Raw genomic sequence first — 17,583 nt, forward strand, 5'->3', positions numbered from 1 at the left:
ACAATTTTATTTATATTTATTATATTATATACACACATATCAAACTTCTAACTTTGTGATTAATATTTTCTATGGAATATGCACCAATTTGTTGTACTTTTATCCCAAATTTAAGGATATATTTTATTATTTGGACTCTGCTCTAAACGATAAGTAAATTATTTTAAACGCATTGAACGTTATTATTATTTTAGTTGAATATTTTACATTATCAATGTGGTATTCGTCCAACTATTTTTCGGGTGGTCGGTAAAGTGGGGTTAAAACACTAAGCAATTGTAAGGCCGTTGTCGATTGATCTAAACCGAAATTTAAATGGCAATAAATATAGATTAAAGGTACCGGAACTGAAAAATAAGGGTTGTATTTGTTAAATCTAACTGATATTTTAAATAAAACAACATTTTATATTAACAAATGAGAACAATTTATGCACCTATTAATTGCAAATGTTTTTTTTTTGTAACTGCAAAGGGCTTTTATCTGATTTTACTCAAGTCACTATTATTGAACGTGTGATATTTATTGTCTAAATTTATATTTTATAATTTTTTTAAAAGTTAAAATTAATATATTTTGTATGCACTAAAAAAAAGAATACAATTTTCAATGGATGATGATGTTTAATTGATTTTATACAAATAAATATTGTTTTTTTTTTAAATTTTGTAAAAAATTATCATCAAAATACTCTTTGAAACTCTTCAAACAAATGTTGTGATAGCTAAATCAGTCAAGGCTGTTTTAAAGCTTAAAAATGTCCGTTTTTTCAGTTGATGTAGGTGATATTCATTGTGTATGTGTTCCTCATGTTTATTATTATTACTTGTTTTAATAATAATATTAAATGAATTAAAGTGTCTTGGTCTAATTCAACTATTTTGTGATTCCTTGTAAATTGTAGTAAACATTTATTTCACTTATAGTATGTAATTATTGATATTCGAGATGTTAATATAGATTATTCGCTTTTAAGATTTTTTTATTTGTAATTAAAAAAAAAAAATGTTTAAAGTTTTAATAAAAATCCCCAAGATTGTAAAATTAAACTAATTATTTTGTTTTTATTAATTGTAAAATTGCAACACAATATCCTATGCTAGTCCTTTGTTTGAAAATGTATTATAATTTTGAAATAGAAAAGAATAAAATGCTAACATGTGGGGATTAGGCAGGTCATACATCTTCAGATAAAATCACTTTCAAATTAACCTGTGCAACTATATGGTAATCACCAGTGGCACAGAAGTTTTAAAAATGTGGTCGGGTAATTCCGAAACTTAGTGGCTAGAGCACGAACTTTTAAAGACATAATGCACAATTGGTACGTGTACACATTGCCACTGGTAAAAACTATCAAGTAATAAATAGTTTTATAAACGCAATATTTAAAAAAAAAAGTGGTTCCAAATTCCAATAAGTTTCGACCATGTTAATTTGTATAAGCTTTAGGGAATTATTTTCTATGAGTTAAAGGCATTTTGGTATTACAAAATACTTGTGCTGTAACAAAATTGAGAGACTAGCTGGTGCAATGTTAGTGTTGTAAAAAGAGTAATCTGTTTTCAGATTACTCATTGGATTACCGGTTCAGCCTGTGCGATGGACAAAAAATGTACTATTATATTAACTAAAATGGCTTTTACTCATAGACAAAATTATTTAAATTAAAAATAATACCACGAAGCTCATACAAATTAACCGGTAAATTAATTAACATGGTCGAAATTTAATAAAACCACCTTTTTCTTAAATATTGCCCATACAAAACTCCTTAAAAATGGTCGGTATCCAGGGGCAAATTTTAAATTGAGATTCTGCCAGAATGGCCTATATTTTATTTTCCTTTACGAACGGGCGATTAGCGTACACTTTAATAAAATAGTTAATTATAGAGTCACAGAATTTCGTAACAACCGTAAATGTCAATCTTTAAATTCGAATATCCGATTTCAATACCAAATAATTGAGCGTATTCGAATACATTCAGTGTAATGTTTAATTATTTGTGTACTTTGCTCGTTTACACTGGTCGCTCCCGACATGGTACACATAGGCAACCTGTCATACACCGCGTGGCGGCAAAGACCATTGTCGGCGGCCGCTGTTCTCCGGTATGTCGGTTACCGTTACCGCGGTAGCGATCATCTCTATTGTGGTTTTTATCAGCTTCGTTGTATGTTTTTCGCTCATGTTTTCCTGATTACAAATTTGGTAACATTTTTATAACAAATATATTATAATAATATTATTCGTTTTACGAACACTGACAATATTTTTCCGTTGGTCGTTTTCGTTTTGTTTTTCGGTTGAAATTTTCACACGGAAACAATTATTCGTCCCGGCGTGGTGTCGTTCGTTCGATTACCGTGTGTCCGCGGCCTGCGCCGACGTTGTCCAGCCAAACGGTAACAACGACGGGTGTGCATGGCTTTGGCCGCTGTCCAGACGTCTCCGACAATTGGGACTTCGCCTCAGAATTCTGTAAGTACATTTTTTTGATGGATACCAACCAACCGAGCCACTTGTGTATGCTACTCGGTGAGCACGTTTGTATGGCCAAAGAACATGTAATAGCGTAGGTAACAGAAACGGTGTCCGACCATGATATTCTTGTTGTTTTGGTTTACTTTAAAAGCATCTCTTTCAAACATTTTCTAGACACAATGCAGCTCGTGTGCTAATACACTTGCCGTTGAAGCGTATTTGGCTTATAGCCGAGCGTTGTATTAGTCGTACGTGCATTGTTCCTACCCTCGAGCGGTCGAAAGTCGATATCTTGTAATTAGGATTTAAAGATTGTCACATATTTTTCTCCAGTCACCCATTATTTAGTATAGGTTTCACAGAAGACCTCATTCAATAATTTAGTGATCTTTCTAAACGATCAAAAGACTTCCAAGCAATGACGTTAATTCTTTTGATGAGGTCGGACTAAATTTATCAAAATATCAACAATCGTTACTTTTGCGATTTCGCCTAAGTTGTATTCTAACACTTTGGCATCGCTCTTTCCAGAAATATATTTGATCTTTACTAAAGAAGTACTGTACCGTGTGTTGATTAAATACATTTGACGTGTATTTATTTCGAACAATTGAATGGCTTGAACAAAAAAAAATCAGAATTATATTAGAACTTTGCAAAGTTATTATTAACATTTAACAATATATTATTGCCACTCTTAATCACAATGTCGGCTGTTAACAATTTATAACTAAGTTTTATTAACCATTATTAGTATTTTAGAGAAATATAAAATTTACTGAAAAAAATTAAAAAAATTTTTAATGTAATTTCTGTTTTTTAATTATTATACATTTGAAAAATTACCGAATATCGCATTATACATTTGTTTTAGATCAATAGGTTGTTTACATTTTTGTACAATGTGTTTTAGCACACTAGTAACGTTAATATAATATATTGGTAGAACATGCCTGGTGTTATTTTAGTTTGTTTAATAAAAACAATATTTAATCACAGGAGTACAATGTACAAACAGATTTTACGATTCTACTGTAGGTACCTCATATAGTATATTTTTTTGTTTTGCTATAGTTATTAGTGTAATATGTTTATTCGTATAAATATGTTAACCTTTTTCAATCGCGTGTAAGTGTTTTGGAAACATTATGGCGGTGAAAAAATCAAAAACAGTAAGCTGTTTGTACTTTTGTTTATATTAGGTAACAATATAGGTTATGCATATAATACCTTGTGTTAATTAATTATTTACGTTCTGGTCCGATGGATTTGTTTTATAAACCAGAGCAATAGAGTTGTTTGTTTTACTAATTAGGTAAAGTTCACTGTTGGTTTTCTCTATTACAATATTAACTGCAATATGGATAAAATATTACATCAACCTAGATAATTTATGTATTATTTTATTGTTATTTTTATTATGTGCTTATTGTTTTGAATGAACGGTGCACTAATTCTTACTAGCTAGTAGCTAATGTAATTATTTGATTTTAAACGGTGAATTATTCTAGTTCGACCGTCAAAAACTGTTGTTAAAATAATATAAATCTGACGTTGAAATAATTGATAGACGGACTTTATTTAAGGTATAATTCAAAACTAAACTTCTTAAAAAACTGAAATCCGGGTATAGTTCCAGGCAAATTTTACTTATTAACTTAAAAAAAAAAATTCTAAAATTATTGTTTTTATGAATCAGTCATTTTACACATTAAAAAAAAAAAATAAGTCAGGTTAAGTTATTATTAACAAAAATTATTTGGCGGAATTATTTTTTCCGAAACAAATGTTTTAAGTAAAATGTGAATTATGCCCATAACTTTATCAGGACACATTAAAAATAGATAGAGTTTAGTTACCGAATTTCAATGTAACGGAGAACATCTTTTTTCAAGATGTCAGTTTATATTTCTCACGAGAAACTGTTTAAACTAATTAAAAACAAAAGTTGTTTAAGATTCTCAATATTTGTGAATAATGGATTTTTTCCCTTTTCAATTTAATTTTACTTGGTTATTGAAAAATAAATACTGAACACGAAATCAATCTATAATTATAGATTATAATATTATTGCTTATAGGAGGGATTACCAATCTATAGTATATTATATCAAGAACAAAATTCGTTAATCAATTTAGATAGGTATTAAATGGGCAAATTCTGAGCAGAAGTTTTATCCATCTCATGTGATATCATCAAACTATGATTATTTATTACAAAATTATTATCCAAGATCTATTTAAGTTTGTTTATCAATAATTAACCATGCTGTGTTATTATTATTTACATAATTATTAATTTTATTTCATTAACAGTTCCACAATTAGTTGTTTTATCACCATTAACCGGAATTAATACACATAAAGAGTAGACTTTGATTTTGGATAAATTTCCATTTCAAACAAATGCATTCATCATTACCGTTGTTCGACCTTGTTGCTCAAAAATATTATATAATTCACGTTATTTTATCAAACGTTTTTGATCTAACTATGTGTATTTTACTTTTACTAAACTAAAAATTTGAACGAGTGTTTCATTACACAAAAAAAATGTGCCTATAACAATTGTCTTTCTTTGTATTTAGCCGTTTTATGTGAATTTATTTATGACTAAAACGCAATATTTTACGACGGATTTTAATTGGTGAAATATCTCTTTAAATTATTATTATTTGTATAATAATTGAATCGGTCACAATACTGAATTAATTATAACACGCCGATCTAGTATTACTTGGTTTGTACCATTGATTTTAGAATACTACTATATTATAAATTCAATGGTTGTACTTCAACCTTAAAGAACTCTAAGTTGAAAATACATTTTTAAATTTAGACACGAGATATTTCTAGTAATCTGATGTAGAAAATTCCTAATAGTGATTTACCCTCTGTTTAAATTGTTGACACCGTTTTCAATTAATTTAATGTGATAAAGTGGAAGGTTTGTAGTGGGGAAGGGGACAACGAACTCGTTCTTTACATTTTATTAATAGGAAAAAATGTCGTCGTCCTGTTAAGTTGTTTAAGATTTTGAAAATGCACTCCTTCCCCTCTGGCGCGGTTATTTTTCAACACAAAAAATAATTAAATCCAACAACCGATATTTTATAACGAAATCGTGAAATCGTGTTTGTATCAAATTTGGAGCTTGTACGCAAACTTCAAAGAAAGGCGAGAGAAGAGTTTATTTTCGTCCTGCTAAGATAATTATCTGGGTTGGAATTCGTTATTTATTTTAAGTATCAACAACCTGGTCTCTTCGAATTTAAAGATTTTATTATTAAATCAATCCAATCGTGCGTCCACGTTTCTACATAAATTATGCAAAACGGCAAATGCTTTGTCCATCGAATTTCAAAGCATACGTATCTTTTTACCTGTTTATATTTTTTTTTATAGGCACTTTCTATTAATCGTTAATATTAATATTCATTAATAGAATTCATATTATTAGGTAACTAAATAACTCTGTACGTACTTTGTATTTTCCAAAAACCAAACAAAAATCGTATCCATTTGCATCTACCTATTATCTATCTATATATACCTATCGCTTCGACACGATTTCGCATAGACAAAAAAAAAATAGAAAACGTAGAAATGAACGTTTTCTTTTAATTTTTCTCTTGTAACTGTCGTGACGCGAAGGATATTATTTATTATTTTATTTTTAAAAAACCCTTCTGTTCCAACTGGATTTTTATTTTGTCTGTCATTATGAATACAATAATTACATACAAAAAATATGTATTATACTATGTAGAATAAAACACACTATCGATTCGGTATGCTTTAACGTGTAGGCCCCGTCGGTCGGATGGCGACAGCTACCAAACCGTCTCTTATATATTATTACAAAAAAAAAAACAAAATAATGAAAAAAAAGTGAAAATATATAATAGTTATATTATTATCATTATTATAATTTATAATAGTTGTCGCCCTATTAAAACGTATATAAAACGACAAAGGAAAAATACAACAATATAATTATCATAATACCTATGGAAAATCGTTTAACTATCGATAGTTTTGGAGTTGGATGACGGCAAAATCGATAGTGGAGGACGCGACTGCCGCCGTCGGTGATCATGCGGTCTCGCGGCGTGGCCACCTCAGTCGTCTCGTCCGTGTGACTTGGGCAGCTTGGAGTTGTTGTGTCTGTTCTCCGTTACCAGTTCGCTATCGGCACGAGTCCGTGATCCGCGCTTGTATGATAATTTCGTTATTAGTGTTGTTAAAAAACCGCTAATATTATTATTTATTTGTACAACGATAGTTCAATTTTAAGCGGTCCGTTTACAACTACACCGGCACTATGATACGCGCTAAAATCCGTCTGCGCCCGCAGTGTTAATTTTTGTTTTCGGCTTTTGTATTTGTTTTTTTTTTTTCGCGGATTTTGTTGGTTTTGCAATGATGTTGTACGCGCTACCGCCGCCCCCGACGGCCGCCGGCCCGCCGTCGCCGTGGTCCACGATATTGTGCGACGATGAGCGGTCGTCCGCCGTAGACGCCGGTGGCCAACAGCAGGACGGCGGCGGTGGCCGGTTGACGTACAGGCGGAACGCCAGCAACAACAGACGCGTCAAAGCTTGGCTGAACGCCGTCCAAAAGAACAATCGTCCGCCGCCGCCCAGAAAACCGGTGGACCCCGCAGCTGCCGGAGGACCTGAGGTACTGTCTCGGTTTCAAAAATACTACTTAAATAGGATATTTACAGTTTTCCAGCCGACATCTCTTTACCTAATAGGAATCTGAAAAATAACCTTTTTTACTTGCTAACTAACCAACAATATTACAATACATTTTTGTCTTTGTTATGAGTCGGAACACATATTATTTATTTGCCGATTTCATGTTTGCAAATGACCATTCTTATGTTTTGGCCTAAACAGACGATTAGGTTGCATTCATAATGTATGTTGCATATATTTGTGCCTTCGGTCTAAAATGGCTAAACTAACATATTGGAACTTTTGCCAGAGGAGTCTATGAGATCAAACTACCCGTTTAGAGCGGCGTCTTCTTAAATGTCAAGTTTTTCTACATAATTACTCCCTATATTTACAAGCTATAGAATAGTGTAAAATCGAATCTAAAGATTAGATGTTGTAAACATGTAGATACACTTTTTATTTTTTTATTAATAGGTAAATACGAATCTGGACATTTTCTGAAAAAAATTCTATGTATTATTTAAAATAAAAAATGCACTTAAATACAAATTCAAATATTAAATACAACTATATTTTTATTTAAACAAATATCTAAAGAATACAATCAAATACATTTTTAATGAATAAATGATTTAAAATAACAGGTTATTTGAAACATTCAAATTAAAATATATTTAAATGAAATATTATTTAAAACAGTAAATCATTAATTAATTGTTATTTATTTTTAAAAAAACGCCCAGATTTGGCTAAATGCCGTTAAAACAGCTCAATTTCCCAGAAAAATTGTTGTATTTAAAATAATGAGCGTGTACTGTTTTTTCTTTTTGCTACTTTTTTAATAAATTGTTAAAAATAAAAAAAGTTGCCAACCCGGGCTTAAAATGTTTTTATCGCGCTACTACTTTTTTGCTATTTTCTGAGATTAAGCCAGGGTAATAACGTACACCGTTGTTCAAAAATCATATCTATGGAACATTTTTTCCGCCTTTGATAGTATTGAATGTGGTCATAGTGCATTGTACACGGTACACGTGGTTATATTATAATTTTTGTTTTCCAATTAATTGATTATGATTGAAAAATGAAGTTTATGTTGGCATTTTTCGATAGGCGTAGATAAACTACATTATCGGTTATTCTGGGCTATAGGTTTACCCTATAATATATCGTTTTCCTCATTGGTATGACAACGGTTAAAACGTTCTTCATTTAATTTTTATATTTTTACTAATAATTATGTTGGTTGTCCTTTGCCCGAGGTTAAGCATTATGTTTACATTAATCATTTTACGAATAAAATTGAAACTGGTCACGTTTTCCGTGTGTATTTTGACGCTTTTTAAGGAGGTTATTCAATTTTTAGTTTTCCAACGCCGACCTTAATATTAATTTTTTAAAACACATTATCTTTGAACTTATAACCAAGCGAAAACACATCAATAATTATGGTCGTCTTGTCATGGTTAAGAAGTTAATTATATTGACCTCTTAAAATTAAAAAAACCGGTACTTAAAACGTTTATTAACGTCCGTCTAAGCGAAAAAGGTAAAATGTTTAATAAGTGTGTTGGAGATTCTGTACTGGGTTTTTAATTTTCTCGGCTAGGTAGTACTATAATGTGTAACGTTATTCTGAAATAGTCGCCGTATCACGTAGCAGAAACATTGAAATGTAATATAACGAGGCGAAACCAATTGGTTGTTGTTTTTATGTTTGCAAAGCGTTGATCGCAGACAGCCTCCCAAACAATTACTAATAGCCTTTGGGACAGCAGACAAAAATAATTGCAATAATATTATGTTTATCGTACAATTCGATTTTGTATAGTAGTAATTATGTTGAAATAAATTTGTTGACATGATCAGTTTAACCTTTGAAACACGGCTAACCGAAACACTGTTACAAGGCATTTTATTTACATTTACTTAATTTGCTTACAATTACTTAATTTGGCCCTACTCTATAGTTTAGTAGGAATAGAGTGCAAATATACAATGAAAACCAATTTAATTTTGCATTAAAGTTATAATTCTTGAAATAGTGACAGTTAAAAGGGTCGGTGAGTATTATCGTAGTGATTACAATTTTACAGGAGAGAAAAATAAATAAAAATTGTTTATTGTATTTTTATATATAATGTTTCGATAGTTTTTTTTCTATATATTTTTCAATAATGTATGAAAAATGATTAAATAAACGCATATAGGAATAAGTTTCGTTGATAATATTAAAACTTGTTTTTCGAAAATATGTTATTCGTACCCATTTAATTCTCATAACATCAATATTTTTTTCCATTGTGGTTTACAACAGTTGTTAGCATCCCTAAAATGTAATGTTACCTATTATATCACACACATAATATTTAATATATGGTGATAATGTTAACATATTATAATGTTATAATATCTGTTGGTTGTCAATTACTACCAACCTATTACACTATAGTAGAAAATATTATGCGTAGTAGTATAAGTAATTTGGGTTTATGCGGTTTGCGATAGGTTTAATGGACCATCAAGCGTATATATGTAGGTTAAGCGGAATGTTGTCGAACTTCTTGTAATCGATGACGGACATTTCCTTATTTAGTAAAAATCGTTTATTCACAAATGTAATAAATAACATTATAATATATTATCTGTTTTATAAGCACATCGGGAGATGGGAAATTCGCTGAAACGCCTTTGGTAACATTTGAACTTAAAACAAGTGGTTAAAACCACTGAAAAACAGACATAATAATGGTATTTTGAAATTTATAGCTAAGAGTACGGTCATTGCAAAAGAACCGCTCGTATTTTTTTTATGGATAAACACAACAGTATTAAAACCGAATAGTATCATAACAATACTCAAGCTATAATAATACGAAAACATAATGTCTTTTCTATTTTTTTTTCTAAAATCATAAAATAACTAATTGACGCTTCGGTTCTCACGATTTCGAATTTTTTTTCTTTTAGCGATTTTCTTCTTGGCTAGGGTTTTACTTTAGTGCTCTGGCTCTGTAGAAATTTCCGGTTTTTTCTATTATTATGTTTTTAACGCGCATTATGACAATTAATAAAGATTCCGGTTAAAAACGATAGTCACCGCCGCCGGTCAACTGTAAAAAAAACCAGCCGTTACGCATTCGTCTCGGTAGATCATTTGCAAGCGAAAAAACAACACTAGACTTAAACCACCATCTTAGCTGTATTGTATAAATTACCCATAATAATTGTCTGTTGCCGCACACCACATGGGTTGTTGTCACACAATTTGATTAGCGAAAACTCATTTGCGGTTATTGTCGATTCTTTGGAATTTGTTTTTAATTTCAAGTTTCATCCGCCAGACTTTCTGTACATATTGGTCAAGTGACGTAACCATCATCAGTGCAGTGTTATTATATTTTGTGAATTATTTTTTGTACAAAATGGCGCGTTCTTGTATATCAACTGAGAGAAAGCGATTTCCTATCCATACTATAATATACATTATTTTCGCCTGTCTTTGCACTGAAAAGCTGTATGTACATTTTTGTGAAAGTGCGAATGTCACACCCAAAGCTGGGTTTGGTTGGGTTGCAACGACGGGTCAGGCTGACAATAACCGGTCCCTTTTTATCGTGATAATGTGTTGTACGATTAGTTTAAAAATGTTTGAAACAAGTGCTTTGCGAGGATAGATAATGGCTTTAAATGATATTTTTCGTAAAGAAATGTTTTACTCAATCGAACAAAAGCCCTAAAGTAGCGAAAAGTTAATTATCGGAAATTCGTTTTGGCTTCAATTCAAAGAGATCGTACAAAATACATACATGTATTATTACTTCACAATCGTAGATCATTTCATGTTAAAAAGTTCGTTAAAAGTTAAAAGAGTGAGCTCTTAAATGAACGATCATTCAATTCCGTTTAAGTCCATATTAGGTATTTAATTGTCTAAAGGACTCGAAGTACTTACTGATGTTATAACTCGTTTTATATTGACCACAATATATTATGAACATAAAAAGTAGGTATTGCAAAGCGAGCGTGGTAGTAGTCCATCTACTACTACTTGAATGATAATGCACTTTTCAAATGTTTTAATGGGTTTCCAGCTGTAAGCATTTTTATCATTCGAGGAAGCGGTTGGATTTTCATTAATATTTCGGTATCATTGTGCGGTTACGTGGACATTAAAAAAAACAATTAACCGCACTGATGATCGCCTTGCCAGAGACCGAGTTTTCTACGGTGGTGCCGTTAAAATAAAATCACAGTTGGCCAAAAATGTATCGGTTATTGTCAATTATGCATCCGATTTGAATTTATGATTAGGGGCCGTTAAGCGTTGTTCTATTTTGGCCGATAATCTCGTTTGTTTATAAACCGCTATTATTACTGTACAGTGTGCAAGCTACTGGGTCATTCGGGGTATAAAGCTAGTTTTTTGTTGTTTTTATGTATATATTGCTGTATTTATACATATATAGGTATTTTAATTTTATTTAATGCAATATTATGCGAGTTTGCAAAACGCGTTTCACGAGCGTGCACCAATCGATTTCCACATATCTTTATATGTGTAAATAATATCTGTAATATATTATTACCATATTATATGTAATGCTAGAAATTAAATTTAACGCGTACGACCTTAGCACCGCTGCTCTGTGTAGCGAAACAAATTGAGTAGCTCAGCAAGTAACCCGCAATCTCTGGTAGGCCACCAGAACGGCCCGGTATAAGCATCGGGATTGTTTTTTTTTATACTTGTTTCGTCGTTATTATTTATGTTCTTATTTTATTTGAAACTGCGGTTCCTTAATTGTTACAAACAATTCGGATCGACTGATACCATCGTCGGGTGATATAATAACAATAAAAAAAAACGCATAACACACGGTAGGTACGGGCGTACCGGTTGCATATTTCCATCTTTACTATATAGAGTAGTTTTATTTTTTGCCAGAACGTTTCCCGTGATGTGTGCCTTATAAAAAAATAATCGTCGTCCTAATAAAATATATTCATTGCTCAGTTTTATGTAACAAAATTGTGGAAAAAAAAAATACAATGCAATAAGCGCATTACAGGATTATTCAATGTATCATGATTTGTCAGTTAGTAAATAGGAAATCTTAGTCGTGGACGCCTATCTGGTAATTTCTAAGCGGGATAGACAAATGAGGACTGATTTTTATTTTCACAAAAAAACTATTAATATAGTTTTAACTTTTATTGTTTTAATCAACCTGATTACTGTTTCTTTTTGTAGAGCGGTTGTGTTTTATTGTGTTCTCCAGTCCTTTTCAGGCCTGGACTTCAATAGACTGGCGCCGCCGCTTCTGTTTCATTTGTGTATGGTCCTTCGACATTAAAACCCTTAAAACTTATTTTTTTTATATTATACATTACGTTTATGTGAATACGGCGACGGTGGTATTGCATAATATATTATATTTTCATGTAAATATTTTTATTATTGTAATATTACAAACACGGTTCAATTGATGTCGATTAAGTCTAGCCCAGTTAAAAACATGTTACCATAAAAAGGTAAAAAAACATGTGCTAATATGGTAATATTCTGCGATGTGTTAATATTCTCAAATAGGTTTCTTTATTGAATCGTTTTAATTCGAGACTCAAGAGTTGCGAAAATCGTGCTGATTACACATTTTTCTGGAAAGAAAAACAATATATTTATTTATGTTTTTCCTGAATATCGTTTTGGATTATTATACGAGCCATGTGAATCACGCTAAAAAAATATGCGCCAATAAACCATATCTTTTATTGTCGGTGTAGAAAATAAAAAATAAACCGTTTGTACCCAACATTCTTACTTGTATATTTATGTATGATAGTATGCAAAACACATGTCTTTCTGCGTTATTTGTTGCCATTTGTATAAACGGGAGACACCTCGCATCAGACACGGCTGAAAGAAAAAATAAAATTGCATAACAAAAACAAAATATGACAACATTTTCTTCATACGCGTTATTTTCAATTTTGAGCACACATGTTTTTTTTTTACCACTCGAATGTCGCTGTATAGTGGGCGCATTTTCTTTTTTAGTAGATAATAATAAAATTAAAAATATTTTACAGTATATCTCTCAAAAGACTAGTTCCCCATTACTTTAAGTTGTGCTCGATAACAACTGGTTCTGCGATGTGTCTTTTCGACCAGCCACAAAAATTTCCAAACGCATACATGTATGACCGGTGTAGGCAAAATAAAAACTGTAAACCTATTTACTGTAGATTACAAGATGTTTTCTGCAAATTGCTGCTATCAATCGCTATAATTTTACTTGTTAGGTATACGATAGAGATAATAAACGAATAAATAAATAAGGATAACATTATAGGTATGCACTATACACCGTCAAAGGTTATTGGCCTCCGGTGACTCGATATTATGCACGTATAAATAGGTAGGAGAAAGAGGGGCAGTCGGTCGGACTAGTGATTATGTGACGTTTCGCTGTAGACTTTTTTAAACGGAAAATTCTCCGTATGAATATTTAAGGAAGTGCAGTGCATGCCGTCGCCCGACTCTTTTCAGTATATACTATATATGCTATATATCAAACTCGTTTAGAATAGCAAACGCTATACCGAATAATTGGTTATTTTTCAGGTCGCGTCTCGTACAAATTAGTATCCGACTTGGCCAGAAATTCCGACTCGACTTGACCACGATAGCGGTTTCATTATTAGTAGCAATTCTTTATAGGATGGCTGAATATTTTTTGTCTAATAGTTGTTACAACTTCCTCAGTTCTCATTTATTATCTATTTCAGTCCACCGGTGTGGTAGCCTGTTGTTAGCGTGTTAGAAGGTTAGGTGGACACCCAATTCAAAGTTCTAGGCAACCCCTCTTGGCTAAGAACTTTCCTACCACTTAGAACTAATATTGATTTGTGTATAATTCTCTTATAATATAAATGCAATGGTTTGTTTATTGTTAGTACCATCTGTAATCAACAACTCAACATACTCGTAAAAAAAAAAAATCTTAGCCTAGTAAATCCTAGTAAAATCAATATTTTGTTAATAGCTAGATTGAGGTTTTCCTGTTATTGCATTTGTGAGGCTCCCTTAGACAAAAGAGAGACTTAAAATCTTTCCTCTAGTGACTTAGTAAAGACTGCCGCCCCCACTTAAAAACTGTACAGATAATAAAATTACCAGGAATACTTGATAAAAAAAAGTAGGTCTGTGTAGTTTGTCAACTGTCTCAGAGACATGTTCATAAATATTCTCTTTTATGGTGGTTGTCGGACCGAAAGCGCAATTAATTTTCATTAGTGTTCCTCTATCGAACTAGGGAATGGCAATGGAGTAACCTCCTCATACATATATCATTTTATTTTGTGTTGTTTGAAAACATGTTTCTCCTAGTCGTTGGGATTTTTTGCTATTTTTTTTTTTACAACATCATTTTTTCTGGCTGAAACCTACCTTTCAGATTGTGTCATGATGTACGCGATAGAACCGTAACGTACGTGCTATGTATGTATGTAATGTATAAATGGATGTTTCTCTATAAAAATTACCTGTTATATACAAATAACTGTTTTTTTTTTATTAGTATTCACCTCGGAGAGTATATTTTTGTCTTTTAAATAAGAAATTTGTTACTTGAAACCGGCTTTGTCTCATGGCAATTAGATGAAAGCTTGATCTTGGGTACATTTTACATGCATTAAAAAAAACATTTAATATTCATTAGCGTCCGAAAACACTTGAAATACGGCTGCGACCATGGTTTGCACTTCATCAAACATACACACACACATATAAATGTATGTAAATTATATATAATTATAAATACCAGGTACATTCGCCAACTATGACCCACCGGTAAATATATCTTGAATTATTATATTAATTTTTTTTTGTAACCTAACTAGTAATAGCTTTCTGCAAATAGTTTTCTTCGCACACCTAATTCTTCTTTCTGATCTTAATAATATGTTTACATTTACTTAGGGTTTCCATGTATTCTGACGATTGTATTGGCTTTTCTTTGGTAAGAAAAATAACTTTTTTAAAAGTCATAATTTATTGGAAAATGTGTTTTAATTACTATTTTTGTGTTTGACAAAACTAAAAACTAATAAATATTGGTTTTTTCCATAGTTAAAGAATCTCCTACAGATGGGTAGTTACAGAGTAACTGGATAGTTATATTCTGAGTATATATTATTATTTTAGAACTTCTTACGGTTAATCGGGTTCCCCCCCCCCTTAAAACCTTAACCACGTTTCGCTCGTTTGATTAATGACCCGTTCGAAGAGCGTTGAAAAATCACGAATAATAATTCCGGAGCTAACCTGCGATTCACACGACGTAGCCGGCTATATCTACAGGTATATTATGTTATACTTACAACGTCCGGAGCGCCCTAACTGTTTTGACCGCAATTATGTGTACCGGTCATTGTCGTGTATTTTTTTGTACCAGTACCGGACGTGCAATCGGTGTTCGGTCGACGTTCTAGCGACGATTTCATAGTTTACACAAAATAATAACGAAAGATCAAAAATAAAAATAAAACAATTAATCTCTCTTAGGCTCTGACGTCATGCCGTCCTAGACTTTGAAGGCTTTTGGCGGTGGTCAGCATCGCTCGTTGATTTCCGCTCCTTCTTGTGGTGTTGCATGTAAATCGGTCGTTCGACCCACATTTTGGCTCATTCCGTTATTTCGCCGTCACCGCAATAATAATCCGTATTGTTATTCAAATCGGCGTCACAGGTGTTTTTTGTTCGACAAAGACCGATCATAACGACAGAAGTATAATATTACTCGTAACTGTCAATTTGTGTAATTTGATCGTTGTACTCAACAAAGTATAATAAATATGGTCGACGGAGATGGGTCTATTAGATGTATGCAAAAATATATAATAGTTAATACGTATCATATTATTCCTGTTCACCTGGTACACTAGTTAGAATTAATAGTAATGAATAGGCATTAGTGCCGATGTGTATCAATAAATCAATTATTTACCTATCATTGGTTCCACTAATATTTAGGGCCCAGATGGTTGTGATCTATAAACAACCGAAGTACACTTGTGTGCATTTATATACGCAATTTTTTTTTATCATAGTTTTTAAGTTTTTCACGCTTGAGCGCTTAAACATCGGATAGTCGAAATAATTAAATTAAAATTTAATAATTTGACGTATGAATAATTAAAAATAAAACATTAAGTTTATTAATATTATGTCTTGTTGAGTTGTTGCTCCTTTTTTTAAGTGTGGTGTCGATATTGGTCTTAAAAGTCATTAAGCTTTACACAAATAACACGATTTCAATATGGTTATCTAATTAGGATGTAAATTGTATAAATAAATGTAATGAGGTAATTAAAATACAATAAAACAATGACCTAATAGTCGTGCCTTGATGAGCTGTTGTCATAGTGGCTTGACGCGTATCTGAGTAATGCACTTTATATTGTTTTGTTTACCGTTTAGAATTAATCGCAGGACCGATAGCGACTCACTTATCTCACTTTTAGTTACTTCAATTTTGTTTAGTCACTTTAATAACCTTTTTCTTATCGAGCTTCTTTACTCACTTCCAGTGTTTTAACTGATTAAAAAAACTCAAATCGGTATTTTTTCAATATTGTATGTGTTGTGTGTACTTTAAGATTTCAGTGAAAAAGTAATCTCTTCGAAAAAAATCAGCTGATGAATAAATGCCCTAAAAAATATTGTATTTTCTATTTGTTTTAGCAATATTTTTTAAATTATATTTTGATTTTTTTATGTTAATATTTTAACAATAGAATAATTCTAAGGCGTTCTGTCATTTTAGACGCGGGGAGGGGATGGTTTTTTTCTAACGTTGCCACCCTACAAATGCTGTACATGTTTCCTTAATTTTAAATATTTTTCTTTGTACCAATTAATTATCACAAAAAGAAAAATTCTATTAGACTTAGAATTTATTTCATTTTCCACGCTAAAAACGAAGCATACGTTATTTTTATGGAGTTATTTCTCCCTATTTCTCATTTTTTTCTCGACTAATGGCTTGATAATACTAAAAATAAACTACATAAGAGTTGTATTATTGACAATAATTGTGATCGTTTGTCACTGGAATCACTTTTTATTTAAGTATATTTAAAATTTAAACATTTTTACTAAAATGCTAGCTCAACAATCGCGTCGATCTCGATAAAGCGCGCTTGTGACAATCGCCGTCGATTTTGTTATGCTTTCGCCGCCACGGCCGTTTCTTACGATATTGCCATTTTAAGACATGTTGCCGCCGCCGCGCCGCCTTGGGTCCGGCGGCGGGTCTTTTTCTGTCTGCACTATTCAACTGTGTACATATTATTCTTGCTTTAACACACACTCATGTTCATAGAGGGGGCTCTTAGTGTTTAGAAT

General features: G+C 31.7%; 1 protein-coding gene across 2 annotated transcripts in view; it reads left to right on the forward strand.

The window, feature by feature from the left end:
- The first annotated feature begins 2,215 nt into the window (after positions 1 to 2,215).
- Positions 2,216 to 17,583, forward strand: part of LOC126842885 (protein phosphatase Slingshot) — a 73,854-nt gene continuing 58,486 nt past the window's right edge. Inside the window, exon 1 of one of the 2 annotated variants that reach the window (XM_050580099.1) lies at positions 2,216 to 2,484. In XM_050580099.1, coding sequence (XP_050436056.1) covers positions 2,428 to 2,484 — 57 coding nt within the window. In that variant the 5' untranslated portion in view covers positions 2,216 to 2,427. Of the gene's footprint in view, positions 2,485 to 6,608; positions 7,171 to 17,583 lie in introns of those variants that run through there. The other variant, XM_050580098.1, reaches the window with a different exon arrangement.

This window comes from Adelges cooleyi, unplaced genomic scaffold (assembly GCF_023614345.1).
Source record: "Adelges cooleyi isolate 19-005CV unplaced genomic scaffold, UGA_ACOO_1.1 ACOO_flye_CR_arks_rails_tigmint_CR_PRNA_574, whole genome shotgun sequence".
NCBI lineage: Eukaryota > Metazoa > Arthropoda > Insecta > Hemiptera > Adelgidae > Adelges > Adelges cooleyi.